Source organism: Geotrypetes seraphini, chromosome 16 (assembly GCF_902459505.1).
Source record: "Geotrypetes seraphini chromosome 16, aGeoSer1.1, whole genome shotgun sequence".
Taxonomy (NCBI): Eukaryota; Metazoa; Chordata; class Amphibia; order Gymnophiona; family Dermophiidae; genus Geotrypetes; species Geotrypetes seraphini.
The window spans coordinates 54,956,486-54,981,539 of NC_047099.1; the positions used below are offsets into that span (position 1 = coordinate 54,956,486).

The 25,054-nt window shown below is 42.0% G+C and overlaps 1 protein-coding gene across 3 annotated transcripts; it reads left to right on the forward strand.

Annotated features, from left to right (window-relative positions):
- Positions 1-1,936: 1,936 nt before the first annotated feature.
- LOC117350773 (major histocompatibility complex class I-related gene protein-like) lies at positions 1,937-24,559 on the forward strand. Of its 3 annotated transcripts, XM_033925364.1 has the most exons (7): positions 2,300-2,361; positions 4,546-4,639; positions 5,325-5,573; positions 13,619-13,894; positions 19,750-20,022; positions 22,674-22,879; positions 24,221-24,559. In XM_033925364.1, exons 3-6 carry the CDS (start codon positions 5,387-5,389, stop codon positions 22,841-22,843), a joined length of 906 nt encoding a protein of 301 aa, XP_033781255.1. In that variant the 5' UTR covers positions 2,300-2,361; positions 4,546-4,639; positions 5,325-5,386; the 3' UTR covers positions 22,844-22,879; positions 24,221-24,559. The 3 variants fall into 3 exon arrangements, with proteins under 3 accessions (XP_033781256.1, XP_033781253.1, XP_033781255.1); XM_033925365.1 differs by lacking the exons at positions 2,300-2,361; positions 4,546-4,639 and adding an exon at positions 1,937-2,212; XM_033925362.1 differs by lacking the exon at positions 4,546-4,639 and having other exon boundaries at positions 2,221-2,361.
- Positions 24,560-25,054: the final 495 nt, after the last annotated feature.

The following is a 25,054-nucleotide window of genomic DNA, read 5'->3' on the forward strand; positions in this document are numbered from 1 at the left end:
TACAACCCATGCAGCCGGGGAGCGAGAGATAAGCCTCCACTGCCGCTTGGAACTTTAGAAGAAACGTACTCTGCAAGCCACTTGGGGGAGGGGGGGCTCAAGGAATGAAGTTCCCCTCCAAAATTGGGTGACGGGGGTCAAAAGACTCTGCCACTGCCTTGAAGGGAAATTCCTACTCACATAACCTTGTTTGTATTGCAAAGTTAGGAAGGGGAGAGCATTTTAAAATAAAATACTATCATTTACAATGTTTCAGAAGAGAAAAATCTCACAAAAATAATATATTTTTCAGTGACTTCGGATTTTTAAAATTACACCTATATGCCCCAGCGCAAAACAGATCTACTTGAAAAATGGGAAATCAAAAAATTTCTTAAACCCAATACATGCAACAACTAATAGGAAAAACAGAACAACTTATAATAAGTCAACCATACGTGGTAAGTTTTCAGCAAATTGTTTTAACTCTTAAGTCTGCACATATATTCTAGCACCCGTTAATCTATCGGGCTTAAACACTAGTAGAAGGATAAAGTTATTATTATTAGAGAAGAACAAAAACTTGACTGCTTTAAGAGCAGCTTAAAGTCTTTTTTTATTTAAAGAGGCTTTTCACAACTTAAATACCAAATGTATGATGCTTCTTTTTAAAGAAATATACAACTCAGGAGACATCAGAGATTCCCCCTGTCAATCCTTTATAAGCTTCTCTTCCTTTATTTATTGAAGTTCAACCCACACCCTATTGTATCATGTTGGTCCTTGTATGGTTTGATATGCATCCTTATTTTATAATAATGTACCCCATTTTAAGGTGTATTGTAAGCAATATAATCACATTTTAAATAAACCTGAAATTCACAAGTGGTGAATCTAAGGCCTGTGGCAATTTCTAAAAGCATTTTCTGATTTGGTTCATTAATGAGAGACGACTGCAAATTCCTTTTTCTCAGCGCTCACAGCCTTTATGAGACCAGCTAAATTTCCTCCTGTCCCCATGTCTGATCGTTTGGGGTAAAAAAATTTGGTCTGTTTGTTTGTTCATCCAGGGCAAGTTACATGATAACATACAAAATCAGACATAATATTTTTCGTAGAAATCAATCCAAAAACACACTAGAAAACAAATTGCACAATTACATAATAAAATCAAATTGCATCTGGCCTAAGGCCAAACCCTAAAATAGATCAAAATATCAAATTGCCTCAATGCCAAACAGAACAGATGGGACTTGACAGTCGACACTCCTCTCTTTAAAGTCTGTCTGGAGGTGTCTCTTTTCTCTAGTCATCAGAGTGTGTGGCAGTCTGTCTCTCTCTCAGGAATCTAGATCCTCTGTGTTCATCCCACGCTTCTTTGAACTCAGTCACCGTTTTCCTCTGCACCACCTCTCTCGGGAGCGCATTCCAGGCATCCACCACCCTCTCCGTAAAGTAGAATTTCCTAACATTGCTCTTGAATCTATCACCCCTCAACCTCAAATTATGTCCTCTGGTTTTACCATTTTCCTTTCTCTGGAAAAGATTTTGTTCTACGTTAATACCCTTCAAGTATTTGAACGTCTGAATCGTATCTCCCCTGTCCCTCCTAGGGTATACATATTCAGGGATTCCAGTCTCTCCTCATACGTTTTTTGGCGCAAACTTCCTATCATTTTCATCACCCTCCTTTGGACCACTTCAAGTCTTCTTTCGTCCTTCGCCAGATACGGTCTACAAAACTGAACACAATATTCCAAGAGGGGCCTCACCAACGACCTGTACAGGGGCATCAACACCTTCTACTGGTCACTCCTCTTTCTATACAGCCCAGCATCCTTCTGGCAACAACCACCGCCTTGTCACACTGTTTTTTCGCCGTTAGATCTTCGGACACTATCACCCCAAGGTCCCTCTCCCCATCCGTCCATATCAGCTTCTCTTCTCCCAGCATATACGGTTCCTTCCGATTGTTAATCCCCCAAATGCATTACTCTGCATTTCTTTGCACTGAATTTTAGTTGCCAGATATTAGACCGTTCCTCTAACTTTTGCAGATCCTTTTTCATGCTTTCCACTCTCTCCTCGGCCGTCTACTCTGTTACAAATCTTGGTATCATCCACAAAAAGGCAAACCTACCCTCTCGGCAATGTCACTCATAAACATATTTCTCTTTCACAGCCCAGCAGCTGCAGAAAGCGTGGAGTGTGCCATTGGAGGAACTGCAGAAGGGTGAGGGGGTGGAGGGACTCTCTGTTCTACAGCACTGCCTTTGTTTGTTCTTAGCTGCTCTGGAAACAGGATGAGAGGAGTTGGTGGTCTGGGAAAGCTCTTGCTGGGGGTATTAACTCTCTTGGGCATCCCCTGCGTCCAATCCGAGGGTGAGTAAGGGCATCATTCCCCCTGTGGGCTCTCCAGCCTCTCACAGTTAAGAGCGAGTGTAACCTTTAGTGTGAGAAAGAGGAAGATAAGGGGGGGAACAAGGTAAAGGGGCCGATTCCCTCTGATCCTGGGAATCTCAGCCAGTGACCCAGTGAAGTCTGATCAGAACTAAAAAGGGCTCCTTTTCACTGATCACAATGTTTTTTTTTTTGCTTGGGTAGATGTTTCTTTCTTTAATCTTGTGCTGCTCTGTAACACATTTTGTATACCAGGGTGAATCTTGATTCATTTCAATTGAGGATGTCATCGGAAAAAACAGTGTAGTTACTTACCTGTAACGTAGGTTCTCCGTGGACAGCAGGATAGTCAGCCACATTAGTTTCCGCAAATTGGGAGCTGTTGGGACAACACCCATATGTGGCTGACTCATCCTGCTTGTCCTAGGAGAACTGTTTTTACAACGGGATCAGAAACCTGGAAACTGGCTGGACAAAGTGTACAAGGCCTCGATGGACAGACTTGAGAAATTAAAATGTGGGTTTTTTTTTTTTACAAACTTTTCAAACCACCCTTGTATATTTGTGTGTCCATAGGCAAATTGGTGGGACATCAAGTTTCAAGTTTATTGTAGTTGACATACAGCCTAAGTACCTAGGCGGTTTACATAAAATGAAAACATTTGTACAAATGCTTCAAAAGGTAATAACATAACATAAAAATCAAAAGGGAGACAAATAAAAAGCATCCACTGAGACTTCTCTGTAGTATGGTGGGAGAAAGGAAGGGGGAGCTTTTTTGAGGGGGGATTAGTGGGTGAGGTTTGGGTTGAAATTTCATGTAGTTGTGAGATGATTCTAAGTCTGGGGGGGTTGTGTGAGTGGATGGGAGTGAGTTGTTTTGGAAGAAGGGTACTACCTCTTCCTGCTTCATTTACCAGCTCAGACTTCTCTTTCTCTCTGTAACTTTAAGATGGGTTAACTCAGTGGTTAACTCAGTGGTCTCCAACTCAAACCCTTTGCAGGGCCACATTTTGGATTTGTAGGTACATGGAGGGCCTCAGAACAAATAGTTAATGTTTTATTAAAGAAATGACAATTTTGCATGAGGTAAAACTCTTTCTAGTTTATAAATCTTTCCTTTTGGCTAAGTCTTAATAATAATATTGTCATTTATAGCTAAAGAGACTTATGATCAAGAAACGGTTTTATTTTACGTTTGTGATTATGATAAACATACCGAGGGCCTCAAAATAGTACCTGGCGGGCCGCATGAGGCCCCCGGGTCACGAGTTTGAGACCACTATGTTAACTCATTTGCCTAGACTTCAGCTTCAGCCCTAGAGCGACGTAAACAGCTGTGTCTGTATTTTGCAAAGTCATACATAAGACACATGATTTTTTAATCTATGCCAGGACTGAACAGTCCAACTCATACCCAGGAATTTATTTTTTTTTTTTTTTTTTGTACTCCCAAACTGAACAGCAGGCTTTCTTCACAATTTATGACCTGACTCTTGGTGGTCAAAAATGTATTATATTAGTCAAATTAAAAAGGGGGGATAATCATCTTAATTGTTTTGTAACAACCATAGTATTTTATTCAAAGTTGGAAAGTGAGAAATCTGCTGTTTGGTAGCTGTGAGGAATAAGGATAAGCAAAAAAAATAATAAAAAAAAAGACTGGGGAAGGCTGGAGGATTCTGAGCAAGACAGAGAGAAAGAAGTGGGGGGGGGGGTGCAAGGGCCCACATGTCCCCTTGTGTCGCAATCCCACCCTACCTTAAAATGATGTTTTTCTGTAGCGGGCTCAGGGTAGTGGCAACGATTCCCTTAGGCAGTTTGCTGCTGACCCTAGGGAGCCTCCTCTCTGCTGTTTCCTGTTCTCTCCTGATGTAACTTCCTGCTTCTGCAAATTTTCTCCATCAACCCCTCAGTTTGTAACTGAGGCGATGGAAGGCTAAGCACTTACCCAAGGGGCAGCTGGTAAAGAACCAGAGTAAGTCCCGAGTAGCAGTTGTTTTATGCACATTTTATGAGCACGCACCAGTCACTTTAAAGCACAACAGCAAAGGTATAAAAAGAAAAAAAATTCCTGTCGGGCCGCTATTTGGTCATAATAAAGGAACAAGATCAGTTATTTCAAATATAAGATAAGTGCTATTTTTTTTCCAATTTTCATAGTAGCTGCTGCAGTAACATCTTTATATTGGGACGGAAGAGTGTTATGATGGTCCCAAACTTGTTCTCATAACGGCACCGTCTGTGCAGGAGGCGAAGGGTACTGAGCACTTTTCACATTATATATTTAATTTATTATCTGTGGACATTATTGAGTATAATTTATAAGATACATGCTGGAATTTTGATAATCAAATTTTGAAGAGCATATTATTAAAATTTTTTTTACGCCTATTGTTATTTGGGATCCCTAGTAAAGAGACAGCTGAAGTGTCTATATAAAACTCATTCTACTGAAGGAGTCTGGGACTGGTTTTCCTAAGTGTTGAACTAAGCTTTCTCTTTAATAAAATGCTGAATTATGTTTCATTGCAGACCTAACTTATCTGATGTTCTAGCCTGCCTGCACTGGGTGTTTTAGCTTGGGCATTCTAGCTTCTTATGGCTATCTCAGCATACATGATATTGTATTCCGCCCTCCTGGACATGTAACAGAAAGACTGCAGGGCTTAGATAAGTGACCTGCTAGTGACCTGCTAGTGTGAGCTTAGGACCAATGATTGTTAAGAAAAGTAACACGTGAAAAGTTCTTTCTAGAATTCAGTTGTATAGCCAGAAGAATGTATAAATATCTCTGTAACTTCCTGGTTTCGGGACTTCTGAAGCCAGCTTGGGGCTCAGGGGTCCGCATATATGCTGAATAAACCCTGTTGCTTTCTTCAAGTCTCTGATTATTGTGTCTGAGTGACCTTTCACTACCATCACGTCTTTCTCCATTTGCTCAGAGCACCATATCTGGCGGCTGCTGATAGCAGCAGAAGGAATCCATGGATACAGAGCCATAGGGATGGTGAATGATTATTGTATTGGTTTCTATAGCAGCGACACACGCAAGATCACCATATTACACGACTGGATTTGGGATGCTGTGGGTCCTGAGTATGTGCTAAAGAAAGCCAAAGACTCCAAAAATTATTATGAACAATCAATGGAAGTTAGAGAAATTTGCATACAACTTTTTAACCACACCATCGGTGAGTAGGTTTTTGGAACTTTTTTGTGTAACTTTTTGTATGTCAAAGTGGTTTTGTACTTTATTTTTCAATTTAATCCTTATGAATTCTTAAGCAATACTAATCACAAATAAACAAAAGTCACACAAGTCAAATCAAATTTATCGGCCAACCATCTAACCATACAGAACAGATTATTTAAAGGTCTTGGGGGTCATCCTAGATTCTACCTTTTAATAAGAACATAAGAAATGCCTCTGCTGGGTCAGACCAGAGGTCCATCTAAAGAATGGTTTGAAATTTCTTGCTTCCCTGGCTAGCCTCTCTTCATACTCTCTTTTGGCTTTCCGAACCTCACGGTGACATTCTTTTTGATACTTCCTGTGCTCTTTCCAGTTCCCCTCAGTTTTGTCTTTTTTCCTTTGGTCATCGCATTAATTTACTTACAGAAAGGGTCTGTCGGAAACATCAACATCTAAGATGAATCAGGAATATTTTACATATGCTTATTTTAAAATAATTTGAATAATGGCTATGTTAGTTGTGTTATTCCAACCTTAATATCCGTCCATATACTGCAATGATAGTTTGGTGTCGTCCGCAAATTTTATTATCTCACACTTTGTCCCTGTTTCTAGATCATTTATGAAGATATTAAATAGCAGCGGCCCGAGCACTGAGCCCTGCGGGACACCACTCGTGACCCTCCTCCAGTCGGAGTAGTGGCCCTTCACTCCTACCCTTTGTTTTCTACCCTCCAACCAGTTTCTGATCCATCTATGTACGTCTCCTTCTACCCCATGGTTCTTCAGTTTCCGGAGTAGACGTTCATGGGGCACCTTGTCAAAGGCTTTTTGGAAATCTAGATATATATGATGCATTTAATCAACTATTACTCTATGGAAAAAATTTTGGTATCCAGTCCCCTATTTTAAAATAATAACATGCCCCCATTCTTTAGCAGTTAGAAGATAGACTACTGCAATGCACGGATTGCTCAGAAAAACTGCTAAAGAGCCTCCAATCATTGCAAAATGCAACAGTCAGATTAATCTTTAATGCAAAGAGATCAGACTCTTGTGATCCCTTTTAAGCAAACTGCCAATCGACGCCCATATAAATGTTTAGATATGTACATTAGTGTATAGAATGATATATGGAGAGGAGCCACCATACATGACACATCTAGTAGAAAGATCTTCCATGTTTGAATTATTCTGTTCTCAAAAACAATTTATAGAGAAGTTTCCTTCTGTAACGTAGAAACATGTTAAGGGTTGTTGCAATACTTTGCCTGTTACTATGCATTAAACCATGTTACTGCATTTATTTATTTTTTTTTGTTAGGTCTGTTTTAACTTTAATTGTTTGGTATTTCTCATTTCTTTTTTTTTATTTTTTTTTTTATAGAATTTTATAATATTACCAAGCATATACATCTTATACAGCAAAGTGTGGTCAAAGACATAATAAACTAAGTTCCCAAAATTGAAAATATACAGTAATAGACAGTTAAATTTGAAAATAAAAGTACATAAATAAAATAAAGAGAAACTGATTTGATCGCACACTAGTCCTCAATAATTGGATCCAAGATTTAAAGAGTAGAACAAAATAAGTCAGATAAGTTGACAGGAAAACCATGTCTACTACAGTACAGGGAGCTGACCTTCCTTGGGCACTGTTATTCCTTTCTCAAGACGTTTCCCTGAGAGAAAACTTATCAGATGAGATGGCTCTGTAAAAATATATTTCAAGGATAAATATCTAACTACACATTTACATGGATATCTCAAAAAGAAAATACCCCCTATTTGAGTCACTCCAGATTTCAGAAGTAGAAATTCTTTCCTTCTTTTTTGAGTCTCTCTAGAGACATCAGGAAAAATCTGAATATGATGTCCCAGGAAGTCCTTGGATCTATTTTTAAAGAAGAGTTTTAATATCCAATCCTTGTCTGGAGCCAAAGCCACCAGACAACAAGAGAGTGGCTGAAACAGCCAATTCTCTATCCGATTGTTCCAGAATTGCGGAAATGTCCAATGGTCTGTTGCGGGATTCCTCAATTTTTTCTTCTTCTTTGGATTGGGACTTGGCGAGAAGATAGTATACTCTTGTAAGAGGAGGTAAGGTATTTCTCATTTCTATGTGCTTCGGTTAGAAATTCTTTTTATAAGCGTTTTTATCAAATTTTAAATAAACTTGAAACTTTTTAAATGTCGCCTAGGGCAGTGATTCCCAACCCTGTCCTGGAGGAACACCAGGCCAATCGGGTTTTCAGGCTAACCCTAATGAATATGCATGAGAGAGATTTGCATATGATGGAAGTGATAGGCATGCAAATTTGCTTCATGCATATTCATTAGGGCTAGCCTGAAAACCCGATTGGCCTGGTGTTCCTCCAGGACAGGGTTGGGAACCACTGGCCTAGGGGATGGGGCATTGGCAGAGTGGCTGGTGGAAGCATTAGTTAACTAATGAATTATACTTAGCATGTGCTTGCAGAGTTAACACAGGAGCACATAAAACCTCTGAAGTAGGAAGCATTAACTTTTTGCAGTTACCACATGCTAACGGGGAGATTGATGGATGGTCTTCAATAAAAATCAGTAGAAATGACTCTTCTTGATACAGATTTAATTTTAGGCTTATTGCACATTATAGCGCGTTAAACCAAAGACTTAATGCATTTTACTAAAAGGCCTGCTTAAAATGTGTAGTGGTTAGAGCTACAGACTCAGCACCCTGAGGTTGTGGGTTCAAACCCTGTGCTGTTCCTTGTAATCCTGGGCAAGTCACTTAATCCCCCATTGCACCAGGTACATTAGATCCCACTAGGACAGAGAGGGAAAATGCTTGAAGAACCTGTATGTAAACAACTTTGAGCATGGTTACAATACTACAAAAAGGTGGTGTACAAGTCGCAGTCCCTTTCCCCATCTCTCTTTTTCCATACCTGATGGCTAAACGGTGGAATGTTTTACTACCAAATTTTATGGTATTCTGCCAAAAATTAAAAACTTTCTTGTCTACATTTTTAGATAATTAACAAAGAACTTAAAATTTCCAGGTAACATACGAACAGAAGAACTGCCTCTGCCGGGTCAGACCAGGGGGTCCATCGTGCCCGGCAGTCCGCTCCCGCGGCGGCCCCCCAGGTCCAAGACCTGTAAGTGTTCCCTACCTAACCTAAAATGTCCATACCCTGTTCGCTCAATGTCCTGTAGGGTAAACCTTTATCTGTACCCTGTTATCCCCTTCGCTTCCAGGAAGTCATCCAGTCCCTTTTTGAACCCCAGAATTGTACTCTGTCTTATCACCTCTCCGGGAAGCGCGTTCCAGGTGTCCACCACCCGTTGAGTGAAGAAGAACTTCCTTCGCTCAATGTCCTGTAAGGTAAACCTCTATCTGTACCCTGTTATCCCCTTCACTTCCAGGAAGTCATCCAGTCCTTTTTTGAACCCCAGAATTGTACTCTGTCTTATCACCTCTCCGGGAAGCACGTTCCAGGTGTCCACCACCCGTTGAGTGAAGAAGAACTTCCTTCGCTCAATGTCCTGTAAGGTAAACCTCTATCTGTACCCTGTTATCCCCTTCGCTTCCAGGAAGTCATCCAGTCCCTTTTTGAACCCCAGAATTGTACTCTGTCTTATCACCTCTCCGGGAAGCGCGTTCCAGGTGTCTACCACCCGTTGAGTGAAGAAGAACTTCCTTGCATTCGTTATGAATCTGTCTCCTCTCAGTTTTTCTGAATGACCTCTTGTTTTTGTTGTCCCCGCTAGTCTGAAGAATCTGTCCCTCTCCACCTTCTCTATGCCTTTCATGATTTTATAAGTCGCTATCATGTCCCCTCTCAGTCTCCGCTTTTCCAGGGTAAAGAGTCCCAGCCTGTCCAACCGTTGCTCTATTACTAAAGTACCCCCCCATCCCCCGATGAAAGAAGTCCAAATTAGCGTGCCAAAGTTTAGACACAATCCCGAGATGCGGACACTTAATGCCAATAATTGTGTGAACAATCGATTTATTTCGGCTAACAGGCTCCAATTTGGATTTGTGCATACATTTTTCTATGTACTATTGTATAATGCACACCGACAGGAGATTCTACCTTGTCAAGGTAGAGATTCAAAAAAAACAGAGAAGGCGACCAGTGATGCTCAATATTTTTATTGTAGTCAAGACTCGACATGTACTTGTTTGGGCCAGATGGCCTGCCTCAGGAGTCTGAGACTCACTATGAAACAATATATTTCGACTTCTTCTTTCTTATGCTTGTGATGCACACAAAATGAGCAACACAACCAACTCATATTGAGACTCAGCCTCCATCTGGCCGAAACACATACGTTTTGAGTCTTGACTACAATAAAAATATTGAGCGACCAATTTAATTGGTTATTTTGCTGGTTTTGTGTGTTGAATGACATATCCAACCTAAGTATCGCAAGCATAAGAAAGAGAAGTCGAAATACAATACTCCCCCTAAATTCACAGGGGTTCCGTTCCAGGAACCCCCGCGAATTTCAAAAAAACCGCGAATGCGGTTTTGAGTCTGTAAAAAGGCAGAAGAGGACAGCTGGGGTGCCGGAGGCTGATTGGCTGACCGGGGGAGAGGAGGAGGAATCGGCTGTGCAGAAGGCTGATTGGCTGACCGGGGGAGAGGAGGAGGATTTGGCTGTGTAGAAGGCTGATTGGCTGATGGGGGAGGGGGAGAGGAGAAGGAATCCACTGTGCAGAAGGCTGATTCGCAGACTCAGTCACTCCCTGCATTTTCTGACTGGAAGAGACAGTCAGAAAATACCACGAATGACGAGTCCGCGAACCGCGAATTTGCAGGGGAACACTGTACATTGTTTTGTAATGAGTTTCAGACTCCTGAGGCAGGCCATCTGGCCGAAACGCGTACATGTCGAGTCTTGACTACAATAAATACACTGAGCACTATTGGTCGCCGTCTCTGTTTTTTGTATTGTATAATGCTGCATGCCCAAATCCCATAGCACACAATCCTGAAGGGGGTTGTCCAACGGATGGGCATGACAAGGGCTGTTCTGCCCCCCACATTCCCTGGAACAGGATATTTGGATTGAAGCGTATTGCTTAAGTATGTGTCTGTTCCTTTAAGGCAAGCTTCCAGTTCTCTAGTACAGTGTTTTCAACCTTTTTACACCTATGGACCGACAGAAATAAAAGAATTATTCTATGGACCGGCATCGGTCCGTGGACCGGCGGTTGAGGAACACTGGGCTAAGTCGAGGGCCAGACTCCGCCCATCTCTACCCCAGAGCCCGCCCCCATAATAGAACTAATTGCACCGTGCCTCATCTGGAAGCCTTCCCTCTGACGTTGTAACGTCAGAGAGAAGGCTTCCGGTTCAGGCGCAGGATGCCCGTAGGAGCCGCTGCCCGTGGCTCTGTGCACTGAATCAGTTAGGAAGAGGGAGCTGGCTCGAAGATAACGCCGCATCGATCACACCTTGGACCGGCAGTTGAAGAACACTGGGCTAAGTTGTGGGCCAGACCCCGCCCATCTCTACCCCAGACCCCGCCCCCTTAATAGTATTAATTGCACCTTGCACGTCCCATGCCTCATCTGGAAGCAACGTCAGAGAGAAGGCTTCCAGTTCAGGCGCAGGATGCCCGTAGGAGCCGCTGCCCGTGGCTTTGTGCACTGAATCAGTTAGGAAGAGGGAGCTGGCTCGAAGATAACGCTGCATCAGTCGCACCGTGGACCGGTGGTTGAAGAACACTGTTTTGGGCCTGATGCACGTGCTGGCCCTGTGGACCGGCAGGAAATTTCTGTGGACCGGCACTGGTCCATGGACCGGTGGTTGAAGAACACTGCTCTAGCATACATGGACTGCCCATCCTCCTGTTTCTCTTCTGTGTTCTGAGATTTCAGACTCCATTTTCTACCATTGCATGTTTGTAGAAGCGCATTCTTCTGTCAAAACTTTACACTTTGCTTCCCTGATATCTAAGACGTACAAGTTTATCGTCAATATGTGGCTGAATTACCTCTCTTGGCTCCCTAAGGCAGGGAAATATGCTGGTTGAGTATTGGAATGATTAAAAAAAAAGCAGGGAAGGAACTGCACACTTCAACCAGAGATAAAACAATCAAGACTTAGCCAATCAAATAAAACAGTTTATATTCTGTATGGGAAATTAAAATGTTGAAACCAAACTATGTAGCAGACCCGACATGGGCTGTGTTTCGGCTTAAAAGCCTGCCTCAGGGGTTACAATTAACATCTGTAGAACAAACATAATACATAGTTGCATAAATAAAACCAAAACATAGAAACATAGAGTATGACGGCAGAAAAGGGCCGACGGCCCAACAAGTCTGCCCACTCAAGAACCCTCCTTCCTCCCTCCCTCCTTCGGGAATCCATCTTTTAAGCATTCCTCTGGAGCGACCCCACCTGTCTGTCCCATCGTCCCTTGAAGTCGAGCGTGGTTCTGGCCTCGACTACCTGACGTGGAAGACCATTCCATCGATCGATTACCCTTTCGGTGAAGAAGTATTTCCTGGTGTCCCCATGAAATCTTCCCCCCCCCTGAGTTTTAGCGGATGCCCTCTTGTCGCCGTGGGATCCGTAAGAAAAAAGATTTCTTCTTCCACCTCAATGCGGCCCGTGATGTATTTGAATGTTTCTATCATGTCCCCCCTTTCCCTGCGCTCTTCGAGAGAATATAAGCGCAGCCTGCTCAAACGTTGTTCATATGGGACATCTTTAAATCCTGAGACCATCCTAGTGGCCATTCGCTGAATCGACTCCATTCTCTTCACAATTATATAAGTTAGAGAGCTAATAATGATGGGCAAATGACAGAACCAATGAGTATTGTGTAAATTTAAAGATGATGATATTTCAAGTCTTTGGTGTTTGAGGTAAATAAAAATGAGTTAAAAAAAAAACATGTAAGTGGATTTATAACCAAATGGAATCCTCTAGGAGAGCCAGAAACAGTACAAATCTGATGTCTTCCCACTTGTCACAGTAGAAAGATTGGTTTTTTTTTGGGGGGGAGCCTTTTTGAACATTTGCTGAACAGTAAGATTTGTTCCTTCATAGGGGTATCCCTAAAATCTGCACACGGCGATCTAGGGGATGCAGGCCCAAACGAGGTGTCGTGGTTTACACTAGGTTTTACAGACCTAAGTCTTGCCAGCCAAATTTGGACACAGCAACTGGTGCTATGCTCCGTTCTGCAAAGGGTGTGGAGTGGTTAGAAGTAGAGCTGCTACCTCGGCACCTTAAGGAACATGGCCACCAAAGGGAGAGGGGTTAATCCCAGCCTCCATGGGGGGGCAGTGGCGGTGATGGCAAGAGAAGAGTGCGGCTGATCTCCAGCTGTGCTGTTAGCGTGTTAACTTTGGTTTTGCTGCCGGGGGCAGGGGGGGTCCCCCTCCTTCTGGCCATGCCCCCTCCCACTTATGTGAAAACAGGAAATACTTCGTGTGGGAGGAGGGGGCACAGCAGAAAGAAGGAGACAGCAGAACAGAATTAACACAATAACCTGACAGGGCAGGGAAAGGGGGCAGCACTTAAGGTTGCTTGCCCCAGGCCCAGCATTCTCTTAACAGCCCTGCTGCACACATGCATGTTTCTGTAATTTGCTGTTGTCATTCATTAAACTGCATGTTCCTGCATTTTTCTTTCAGGGAGGGGTGTGTGGCTTGGGTGGAGAGTGAGCCTGGAAGTGTTAGCCAGCTACATAAGACAGTAATTGGACCCACATTTACTTCCTGCGGGTACCACTTGCTAATGGGGACATTAATGATCAACCTGCAATAAAAAAAATCCCCCATAGGAACACCCCTTCTTGAGGAAGCATTAGCTTTCAACTTACCGTGTTTTAAAATCTTATGTTATAGTGCATTAAGCCCAAAAGCTAACATATTTTAGTAAAATACCCTTATAAGCTAATCCACAGTCTGTTGTTCCAAAAATGACATCTCTGGAGTTAAGACCAGTGGGCAGCACATGGTTGTCTCTTGAGGATGGTGTTTCTTGTCTGCTGACATCTTCTGTGTTTCTCTGTTTTGGTTCATGGCAGGGGTTCACACGCTACAGGTGCAAGTCAGTTGTGAAATGCGTGGAGACACAGCCATCCGGGGGCTGTTCCAGTATCTCTATGATGGGCAGGTGTTTGTTACCTACGATGCTGAGACAGGCACATGGATAGCAGCAGTAACAGAAGCGATTCCACTAAAGCAATTTATGGACACTAAAATAATGTGGCTAGCTTATGTAAAGAGCTACCATGAGACAGAGTGCATAGAGAATCTGAAGAAATTCATCCAGCATGGGAAGCACGTCCTCGAGCAGAAGGGTAAGTGTGCCAAAGAGGATTATTTCAGGCTGCTGACCCAGTTCCAGACCCACTCATTTCCCTTTAGGGAGCATGGAGAGCCCAAATGATCACTGGTAATGAGCATATAGCATAGACAGACATGCGATATCACCTGTTATTATAGATGTTCCACAATGGCAATACTGTTTATGAAATGGTAATTAAACTTGGTCTCTGGTCATAGTCGTCAGAATGGTATGCCATGGCACCTCCCCAAAAATAGAGGGGGCGGGAGACCACCAGGACCTCCCTCCTCCAGGGTGGCAGTACTCCAGCACAGCACCAAAAGCATTGAGGCCAGGAGGCATGGAGTCTTGAGCATCTCCGCATGCCCAAGGCCTACCAGTCTCTATGCTTTTGATGCTGTGCCAGTTGGAAGGATGATAAGGCACCAAACATGTCGTGAGAGGTAAGGAGGTCCAAAGAAGTGCTGACGATGGGAAGTGGGGGTGAGGTTAGGGAAGGAGAGATGTGCTGGAAACTACAGGAGGAGGGGGGGGTCAGAGGTAGGAAAGAATGCTGGATGTCATGGGAGGGGGCAGCTATTGGATGGTTGGTAAAGGAAAGGGAGTTGCTGGGTTAGGGGTGGAGCATGACTAGAGTTGGGGGCAAAGCTTGGGCCCCCACAACAAAAAGGTGTTCTACTGAACCCTCTCCACCCACCCAGTAACAGGAGCACACAGTGGAGGTCCTATCCAAAGGGAAACTCAGGCATTAAGCAATGACCGAAAATGTCACAAACTCAAACCAAGAGTTTAACAGATGCAGGTTGTATATTAGGAGAGTCGATTGTTTGGTGAACAGGAAATGAGGGCAGTGAGGTCATGTTCTCTTAATGGGTGACTTTCTGACTAAGTGTATCCCAGAGCATAGGGGAACCATCGTCTTCTCCTCTCCTCTGGCAGCCCCACAAACTGGTGTCCCCTCCCTCCTTTGACCATGTCACCCTTTTGCTCCAGAGTCTCCATTGGCTCCCAGTTTATTTTAGAATTCAATTTAAATGTGCTTGTATTTCTTTCAAATTCTACATGGCATCTTTATTCCCCTCATTCCTCTTATTATGGAATGTTAACAGATTTTCCTTTGCAAGAGGCATCCAACAATTCAAACTCTCCCTTCCTTCTAGAAAAGGAATCAAAGGAGTTAAGATCTTCAGTCAATCTTTGGTCTTCAAATTCTCTCAACTTTGGAATGATCTCCTCTTTATTTTGAGGAGCTCCAGTTCGTTTCAATCTTTCCGTAAATCTTTAAAAAACTACTTTATTTGGCAAGCATTTTGAAAATTTATTCTCTTGAAATTTTGCTATTACCTTTTCCAGTTTCTATTTATTATTGTAAATTTTTCTCTGTTTTTATTTAACTGCTATAAACCAAGTCGAGCTTTCTTAGAATGATATCTCAGTATATAAAGTTAAGTTTTAGTGTAGGTTTAGTTTGTACTTATGCTCTAAACACAACTGTTTTCAATGTCCAAATAGCATATTCTTTTACTTTTCATGGCTAGAACTACATTTGTTCAGTAGTGTCACGAACTCAGCAAACGCTCACTGATGCTGCTTTAATCAGGTCCGACGGGACCCGTTTCACCGCTCAAAAGCGGCTTCGTCGGGGATAACAGTGGGAGCTTTATTTGAGTTCAGGCATTCCTTGTTCAGACGTCCAGAAATTTTTTTTTCAAAGATGGCGCTTCTGTTTTATTAGGTGTTAATTGGCAGCCATCAGTGCTGATTGGCTTATTTAAATAAGTGCTTTATACAGAATTTGGATTTACTTCATGAGTCCTCTAGGGATAGCACTTAGAAAGCTTCCAGAAAATCATAACTGATACATTGAAGCAGGGTGGGATTCAATTGATACTAGCTTATCACAGAACACAGCTTGGGTTACATCAGATAATACTTATTTCTCTCGTACCTGTTTATGTCAATGTCTAATGTAATGTAATGTAATTTATTTCTTATATACCGCTAAACTCCGTTAGGATTCTAAGCGGTTTACAGAAAAAATAGACAATAGGGTGCATTAAAATTATAAGTAAAATAGGTACTTAGAAATTCCCTTACTGTCCCGAAGGCTCACAATCTAACTAAAGTACCTGGAAAAATGACAATTAGTAGAGTAATGAAGAAATAAAATAGAGAATAGATGAGAAAAATAAGAAAATAAACATTCTAATAAGATTACAATGATCTAAAGGACTTTGAAAGGTTGAAAAAAGAGGGGAGATAAGAATAGATGCAGAGGGAGAACCATTGAAGCAATAGAATTCTGGGGAAATTTAAATGAAATTTGAATGATAAAATAAAACAAAATAAGTGGTAAAACAATAAGTGAGATTAAAAAATATATCATAAACTAAAAAGAATTGAAAATAAAATCAAAACAGTCAAAACTGAAGTCCAGCTTGAACGGGCCCCCGAGCCAACCGTTGGTCCGATGGCCGGACTGCAGCCCTCCTCCGTTGGCTCTCCCCTGCTGGCATGGGGGAGGAGCGAAGACAGTGTCGGGTGCCCCGCTGGAACGGGCCCCCCGAGCCGACCGTTGGACCAATGGCCACGTCATAACCCTGCAGAAACCAGAGTGGAATTGTCCAGATAAGAATGATGTACAACAAAAAAGTGTCCTCCAATTCGTCTGATTATGTGAAGATCTTTATTGTTCAAACATCAAAATGACACATTCAATGACTCGACATGTACATGTTTGTTTCGGCCATCAGGCCTGCCTCAGGAGTGTTAAAACTCGCGAATGATGACACACGAAGTCTGCTGACACTCAAACAGATCTGACCAAACCCCAATGAAAATGGAGTGTCATATCGCGTATGATACGAATGCTGTGAACTGGTCAGATCTGTTTGAGTGTCAGCAGACTTCGTGTGTCATCATTCGCGAGTTTTAAGACTCCTGAGGCAGGCCTGATGGCCGAAACATGTACATGTCGAGTCATTGAATGTGTCATTTTGATGTTTGAACAATAAAGATCTTCACATAATCAGACGAATTGGAGGACACTTTTTTGTTGTACATCATTCTTATCTGGACAATTCCACTCTGGTTTCTGCATACTCGTGTTTGTGGTGGTGTTTTTCCCCTGTTTTTTTCTTCTTTACACCATAACCCTGTCTCACCACCCTCTCTTTTTTTACTTTCAAATTTTATATTTTTAGCATTGTAAACCGACCACATACATGCTGATGGTCAGTAAATAAGAGCTATAGTATTATCATTTGGTTGATATTGTGGTTAAGCCATTTAAATATTGCGAGAACAGCAAAGTTTTCAGGGCTTTACGAAATAGCTGTATCTGGCCTATCAGTCTAATAGAGTCAGGAAGTCCGTTCCAGATCTCGACCAACTTGAAGACAAAAGTTTGACCAAGCTTCCCAGCAGACTTGATTCCCTTAAAGGAAGGGAAAGAAAGCTTAAATTTCTGTGTATTCTTCAAATGACAAGATCTAAAGGTATTCCAACATAAGGGGACTAAAAGGTCAAAGATTCCATAGCGAAGCTTGAAGATTATACATGCACATTTAAACTGGACCCTAAAGCGGACTGGGAGCCAGTAAAGCTTTCTCAACAGAGGGGGACACATGATCATACTTGCGTTTCCCAAAAATAAGCTTAGCTGCCGTATTTTGTATCAGCTGCAGTCGTTTTAGACTGCCCTGCTTAATGCCAAGATAAACCGAATTACAGTAATCTAACTGGGCAAGCCCAATGGATTGGGCCAACACAGAGAAATGTTCTTGATGGAATAATGATCTAACTTTCCTCAACATGCGCAGACTGAAAAAAAAACACTTTTTTGTCAAAGAATTTATCTGTTCGTGAAATGTAAGTGATGAGTCCAGGACGATACCCAGAACTCTGGAAGAAAAATCTATATGTAATGAAATGCCTGTTTCCGGTATAACAGAGGAAGGGAGTTTTTTCACTCTTGGCCCAACCCAGAGCAATTTGGTTTTAGCAGCGTTCAGTTTCATTTGGATGGACTTATACACAATTACCCTTGAAATCATATAAAAACCAGGTTGTGAACAAATAGAGAATGAGGCCTCTGAGAGCTGATACAAAGTAATGCCTGGAAAATGTAAGCTTGTTTTATTAAACTTTAAGAGACGTCTTCATTTAGGACTCTACGATACGCCTACTTCGAGCCTTTATTTGGTACAGAAAAATAGGAATAAAGTGGGGTGATTTCATTCCTTTTTGGGATGGGTTTATTTCTGTGCAGTTGTACACACCGGTGGGGAAGAAGTTCTTTAACTTTAACTTAATTCTTCTTCTATACCGCCATAGTCGTGAGACTTCTAGGCGGTTCACACCGACATTCAGCAAGTTAGATATCGTTCCTTCACTAAAAATCTTAGGCATCATCGTTGATGACAAGCTGTCATTTCACGAAAATATAGGGCACACAGTCAAATCTTATTTATTTAAATTACGTATGATTCGCTCCATATCCAAGTTTCTTGAGCCTAAATCTATCAATATACTGATTCACTCACTGATCATCTCTAAAATTGATTACTGTAATTCTCTCTTCTTTAATATTTCACAAAAAGAAAAAAGGAGACTACAAATTATCCAGAATACAGCGATCAAACTGATCTATAATTTTAAAAAATTCGACCATGTTACACCTCTGATGATAGATTCTCATTGGCTCCCTATAAGCCATCGAATCACATTCAAAATATTATTATTAGTATTTAAAACTCTAACTTATAAGGAACCACAATTCATTACCAGAATGCTCATCCCATACAACGCTTCACGGACCCTCTGCTCAACCTCTAATAATCTATTAACAGTTCCATCTCTGAAAATTATTGGAACCAGAAGACAGGATATGTTTTCGGTAACAGCCCCTCTTCTATGGAACTCCATACCTCAATACATAAGAGATGAAAAGGACCTCGTTTCCTTTAAAAAAATTTTAAAAACTTACCTCTTTAAAGACGCGTTTAATCTATAACTTTTACATTACATTAGGGATTTCTATTCCGCCTGTGCCTTGCGGTTCTAGGCGGATTACAATATAGAAGATATCTGGGCAATTCCAGTAGAATTACATTTCAGGATAAGAGTAAGTTACAGGAACAGTAAAGAATTATGATACTTCAATTTCACAGAAGATAATACATATCACAGAAGATAATACATATAACAGAAGGTAATACATATCAACTGAATCAAGTTAAATCAAGTTTTCTGATCTAGAACTTTTTAATTACCTGGCTTATTATACTATTTTATATTTTACCCTTCCTCGTGTTACCTTCCCTTCTATGTTTTTCTACTCTTGCAAAGAAATTGTAACTTTCCCCTCCTATCCCTTCCAACTCATGTATTGTCTTATTTAGTAAGATTTATTTTATGTTATTGTATTTGTTGCCCATTTTAATTTGAAATGTACATCGTTTAGGAAATTAAATAAGCGATTTATCAAGCATTAATAAAACTTGAAACTTGAAACTTGAGTTACAATATGTAGAAGTCCGGGATACAGCGTATAGGATCTTACAAAAGGCAGTGAAATACAGTATAAACAGCAAACAGAATCTTACAAAGGCAGTGAAATATAATATATTGACTGACAGCAAATGTTAGACATTTCAGATTTAAAAGCAGGAGAGGGCATATTTAGTGTAAGGTTAGGATACTTTTATTAGATGATATTTCTGTTGAATAAGGCAGGTTTCTGGCCTTGGGAGGGAAGCTTCTAAATGTGGAGTAGGTTGATGTGTGATCCTCTTATCTCAATGATAATCATGAGAGGCCCTAGAGTTTGCAGTCTTCCGTATCCTCATCTCCGTTTCTCTCCAACAGTCCCCCCAGAGGTGAGGGTCCTCATCCGTCACTCCACAGATGGCGCTGACATTCTCAGATGCCACGTGACTGGCTTCTACCCTCGGGACATTGACGTTACATGGGTGAGGGACGGATGGACGACAATGGTAGAGACCTGGTCCAGCGGGATCTTACCCAATCATGACAAGACATACCAGATTCGGAAAACCCTAGAGATTGACCCCAAGGATGGACACACCTATGCTTGTGTTGTAAACCACAGCAGCCTCCAGAAACCAATTGAAAAAACAGGTGAAAATCACTTTCCTCCAATGCATTTCTCCTTGCTTGTGGCTAAAGACGTGACAGAAGTTACGTATGATTGAAAAACTAAGCTCTTTAGGAGGGCTTTAATTTTGCAGCTGAAGAAAGCCTGGATCCCCTGCACTTGTTCATTGTGTCCTTGTCATAAATCTGTGACAAAATTAGCAGAATTCACAGATTCACACTTATACCCCAATGAAGTGTATCCCAGACACTATATTCACCTTTATAGATGTACACAGCACAGCAGAGTCCCTGCTTGATAGAGCTTACAATCAAGAGAAACACTAGATAAATAAGTGATATTAGAGATTTTCATTTTATGGGAACAATTAAAACACAGGTATCAAACAGAGAATAATGGGTTAAGAGGTAACAGCAAACTCAAAAAGAGGAGCATGGCATATACTTATAGCGGCAGAGAGATCCCTTGCCGCGATAAGTGTAGCGGGCCGTGTCTAATCTAACCCGATTCTCTAACCAGCGTCTGTAACATGGACGCCAGTTACAGAATCGGGGTTTAGTGTAGGCCGATTCTGAATAGGACGCCTCTCCCGGGCGTCCTATATAGAATCAGGGCCTAGGTGTCTTGCGGGCCTCGCCTTCAATATAGGCGGCCTCCCTAAGCTCCCGGAGGCACCTTCAGGCCTGCCTGGGGAGCATTTTTTTTAAAAAACGTGCATCCCGATTGGCTGATTAGACAGCTGTAGGACGCCTACAGCTGCCTAAAATCGGGACGGCACTTTGGAGAATCAGGGCCTAAGAACATAAGAATAGCCATACTGGGTCAGACCAATGGTCCAATACCACTGTCCTGGTTCCAGAAGTGGCAAATCCAGGTTACAAGTACCTGGCAGAAACCCAAAGACTGGCAACATTCCAGAGTCTTAAAGAGTAAGGAAGATTCTGGAATCCCTAAAGAGTAGAAACATTCCATGTGGAATCCCCAAAGAGTAGCAACATTCCATGTTGCTGATCCCAGGGCAAGCAGTGGTTTCCCCCATATCTGTCTCAATAGCAGACTAAAGACTTTTCCTCCAGGAATTTGTCCAAACCTTTTTTAAAGCCAGCTATGTTAACTGCTCTTACCACATCCTCTGGCAACGCTTTCCAGAGCTTAACTATTCTGTGAGCGAAGAAATATTTCCTCCTGTTGGTTTTAAAAGTATTTCCCTGCAACTTCATCGAGTGTCCCTTAGTCTTTCTAATTTTTGACAGAGTGAAAAATCGATCCACTTGTACCCGTTCTACTCCACTCAGGATTTTGTAGACTTCAATCATATCTCCCCTCAGCCTTCTCATTTCCAAGCTGCAACGCTTCTGTCCCTGAAACTGGACACATTTTTATGTATTAAGATTAAGATCTGTCTATATTTTAAAATCCTATTGACTTGAGCTGGAGTTGAACTTCTAGAGGCTCTCTAAAGCTGTGACCATTCCGTTGAGCTCCCTGGTGGGAATATAAATTGAAATGGGCTTTAATTTATTTACATTTAAGATACCTACAGATAAGATTAGTGATCTTTCACTAAGTCAGAATGCATTTTTGTCACAGATCTTCATAAGAACCTAAGAATAGCCTTCCTGGGTCAGACCAATGGTCCATTAAGTCCAGCAGCTCGTTCTCATGGTGGCCAATCCAGGTCACTAATACCTGGCCAAAACCCAAGGAGTAGCAACATTCCATGCTACAGATTCAGGGTGAGCCGTGACCTTGTCTGGTCTCCAGGCTAGCTAGTGGATCACCAGTCTCGGTTAGATAGATGTGGAAGTGGGATTTCAATGATCTCGACAATAAGTATCTTTCTTAGTCAGATCCCTTTACAGCCTACTGAAAAGGTGAAGGCTGTTTCTCTGCACTTGCTTACCCGCCGTGACTTGGACTTATCACTAATTTATAGAGGTCTGATATAGACCCAGATGCAGTGTCTAAATGATTGTATTTGTATCATGTCCGAGAATGGTGAAAGCAGTTAGCTTAGCAGGTTTTAAAAAAAAAAAATGTTTGGATAACTTTCTGAAAGAAAAGTCCATAAGCCATTATTAACATGGATGTGGGAAAATCCACTGCTTATTCCTAGGATAAGCAGCATAGAATCTGTTTTACTCTTTGGGATCTTGCCACTTTTGGGAACAGGATACTGGGCTTGATAGACCTTCAGTCTGTCCCAACTCTTGTGCTCTAATGATCCTGGCTGATTTTCAGTGCTTTCATCCCCAAGACTTGAATGTTTACAATTTAAATTTATTATTGTTCTGAGGCAACTAAGATATAAAGTTTAAGAATTGCTTTCACATGTTCTGCCTGTTGATCACGAGGCTGATGGTGGTCAGGCAATGGTATTCTCTAATGTTCCTAATTCTGCCCCCAAAATGGCACTGGCTTCAAAATCAGCAGTTTGGGCCACCAGAGTCAATGTTAATTTGAGAGACTTCCAGCAATCTGTCAGTACAAACTTCAGGGACTCAAATATCTGTCCTGGAAGTGGGGGAACCAGGGTCCAAACACGGAAACCGTCAACCACTCTGTCACTGGTTCACATGAAACCCATGGTAGGTCCAGGTAGGAGAGATGAATCCTCTGGGTACCTTTAGCATACATCTCTCTTCGTGATAATTCTCTATTTTTCTGTCTCCAGCTTCTGTCTCTACTGGTTCCTGGATCCTGGGACTCTCGGCTGCAGGGATCACAATCCTCTTTTTACTGGGTTTAGGATTAGCTGGATTTCTGATATGGAAAAAGAAACAGAATCTGAATGCAGATGAGAAGAAAGATAGGGCTCCTCTTTCTGCCTCAAATAGCAGATAAGAGTTCAAATCCCACAGACACTCCTCGTGGCCTTAGGTAAGTTGCTTAACCCTACATTGTCTCAGGTGTAAACTCGTGAGCCCACTGGGAACAGGGAAATACCTGCTGTACCTGAATGCAACTCACCTTGAAAGACAGCAGCTCAATACTGAAAACAAGTAAGCAGCTCTGGTGCCCTCATGGAAGCCTGTGTTTATCTGTGCTCAGTGCTGTTCCAAGTTGGTGCAAGAGCTTTCTCTCAATTCCTGTTGGTCCTTGCTATGTATTCCTTGGAGTGGGCTCTTCTTGTGCCTCCCCTTGATCCCAGCATAGGGTTTTTCCCGGGCAGTGGTCATCGGAGGGATATCATGAGGGAAGGATGGGGTTGCATGGGGAGTGGAGTTATTTACTTGTTGCATGAGGTGTGGGGTTCTCTGGCTTCCCCGTCTCTTGCACCTCTCTCCGATGTCTGCTCTCTCTTTGTTCCTCAGCTCTGAGCCACTACATGTCCCGCGTGCAAATGTCACCGCGGGATTATCGGCGGGCCAATGTCCGGTGCGCTTTTGACGGTGTGCCATTGAAACTTGTCAGGTTAAGATGCAGCAGATTTTAAACTTAAGAATTTCATATTTGATATAGCTCCATGAATTAAACTGGTGAATGGGCTGGTTTTTGACTCGGACAGATTTTATTAAACACACCAGCTAATATTCAAGACTCTGTTGGTAAAATTTCAGACCACAGGAGTCGGGCCGGCTAGCTCCCCTGGTTGGCGCCAACTGTAGATGTTCAATGCTGGACGGTTTCTAGTGACCATTTTTGGCCACCTCAAACTTTACCAAGTCAGTTTTCAGCACTGGCCAGTTAGGTTATAGTGGGCCACAAAGCCTCATTTGGCCACTAAACTTCGCCAATCGGTCCTGAAAATTGGCGCTTTTCGTGTGATATAGCCAGTTAAATTTTAGCCACTAGTTCTTGTAATTATTAATCATTGCTTTTATCATTTTAGTTTGTTCAATTTCTTTAGCTTTATGCACTCATTTCAATAATTATGCTATTTTTTAAATTTAAATTTAAATTTTTTAAATTTAAATGCATGCTAATCACTAACGCATGCATAGAAAATAATGGATGTATTAGCATTTAGCTCGCGCTGAATCGGCTAGGGCACCTGAGTAAAAGAGGGGGTTAGTTTGTAAAATGATTTTTCTCTTTTCTGTACTTTGTCTCCTGATGCAGGCCGAACGGCCGAAACACAACTCTTGTTGAGTCATTTAATCCATGTCCAAACCAGTTGGGTTTTGCTGTTCACATCACACTTACTGTGTTTGCCGTCCACTCTGTTGTCTTGCTGGCATTTCATTGACGGAGGAGCTTTGTTCTTCTGTTGTTCCACAGGTGGACCCACGCCAAATACAGAACAAATCGCCATGAAAAGAGAAACATTTTAGACAAAAATTCAACTGAAACCACAAGAAGCCAGAAGCTGCACGAAAGAGAAATAAAGACATGCATTTCCTCAGATTGTGTGCAAAGTATAAAGATCCGTCTGGTTTCCTCAAAATGAAATTGCTCTGAGAGTGAAATTCCAGCACTTATAAACTAAACTAAACTAAACCTTAGGTTTGTATACCGCGCCATCTCCACAAGCGTAAAGCTCGGCACGGTTTACAGGGTTAGGTTGAAAAGGAGCTACAATGAAGGGTTATAGGAAAGGAGCTAGGAAGATAAAGAACCAAAGAGCGGGAGGTGGTAGATTTTTGAAAAGAGCCAAGTTTTCAGGTGTTTGCGGAAGGATTGGAGGGAGCTTGAAATTCTGAGCGGGGATGTGAGGTTGTTCCAGAGTTCTGTGGTTCTAAAGGGGAGGGATGTTCCTAGTTTTCCTACGCGGGATATACCTTTTGCAGAGGGGAATGATAGTTTCAGTTTTTGGGAGGATCTAGTGGAATTAGGGTTAGAGGAGTTCCAGAAGAGAGGGATAACGGGAGGGAGGATGCCATGTAGGATCTTGAAAGCTAAACAGGCACATTTAAAGAGGTCTCTGGAGTGAACTGGGAGCCAGTGAAGTTTGGACAGGAGTGAGGAGACGTGATCGAACTTGCCTTTTGCGAAAATAAGCTTGACCGCAGCGTTCTGGATTAGCTGAAGTCTTCCTTGCTTGTAAACTTTTGAAACGGTCATCCTATGATCCCGCATGTATTTTTTGTATATCTTTATTGAATTTTAAACTAC

What these genes read in the sequence shown, in the direction of transcription:
- LOC117350773 (XM_033925362.1), top strand. Translation starts at nt 2,283, where the DNA reads ATGAGAGGAGTTGGTGGTCTGGGAAAGCTCTTGCTGGGGGTATTAACT. An exon ending in GCACGTCCTCGAGCAGAAGG is followed by an intron (nt 13,895 to 19,749) that starts GTAAGTGTGCCA and finishes TCTCTCCAACAG; the next exon opens with TCCCCCCAGAGGTGAGGGTC. An exon ending in GAAACCAATTGAAAAAACAG is followed by an intron (nt 20,023 to 22,673) that starts GTGAAAATCACT and finishes TTCTGTCTCCAG; the next exon opens with CTTCTGTCTCTACTGGTTCC.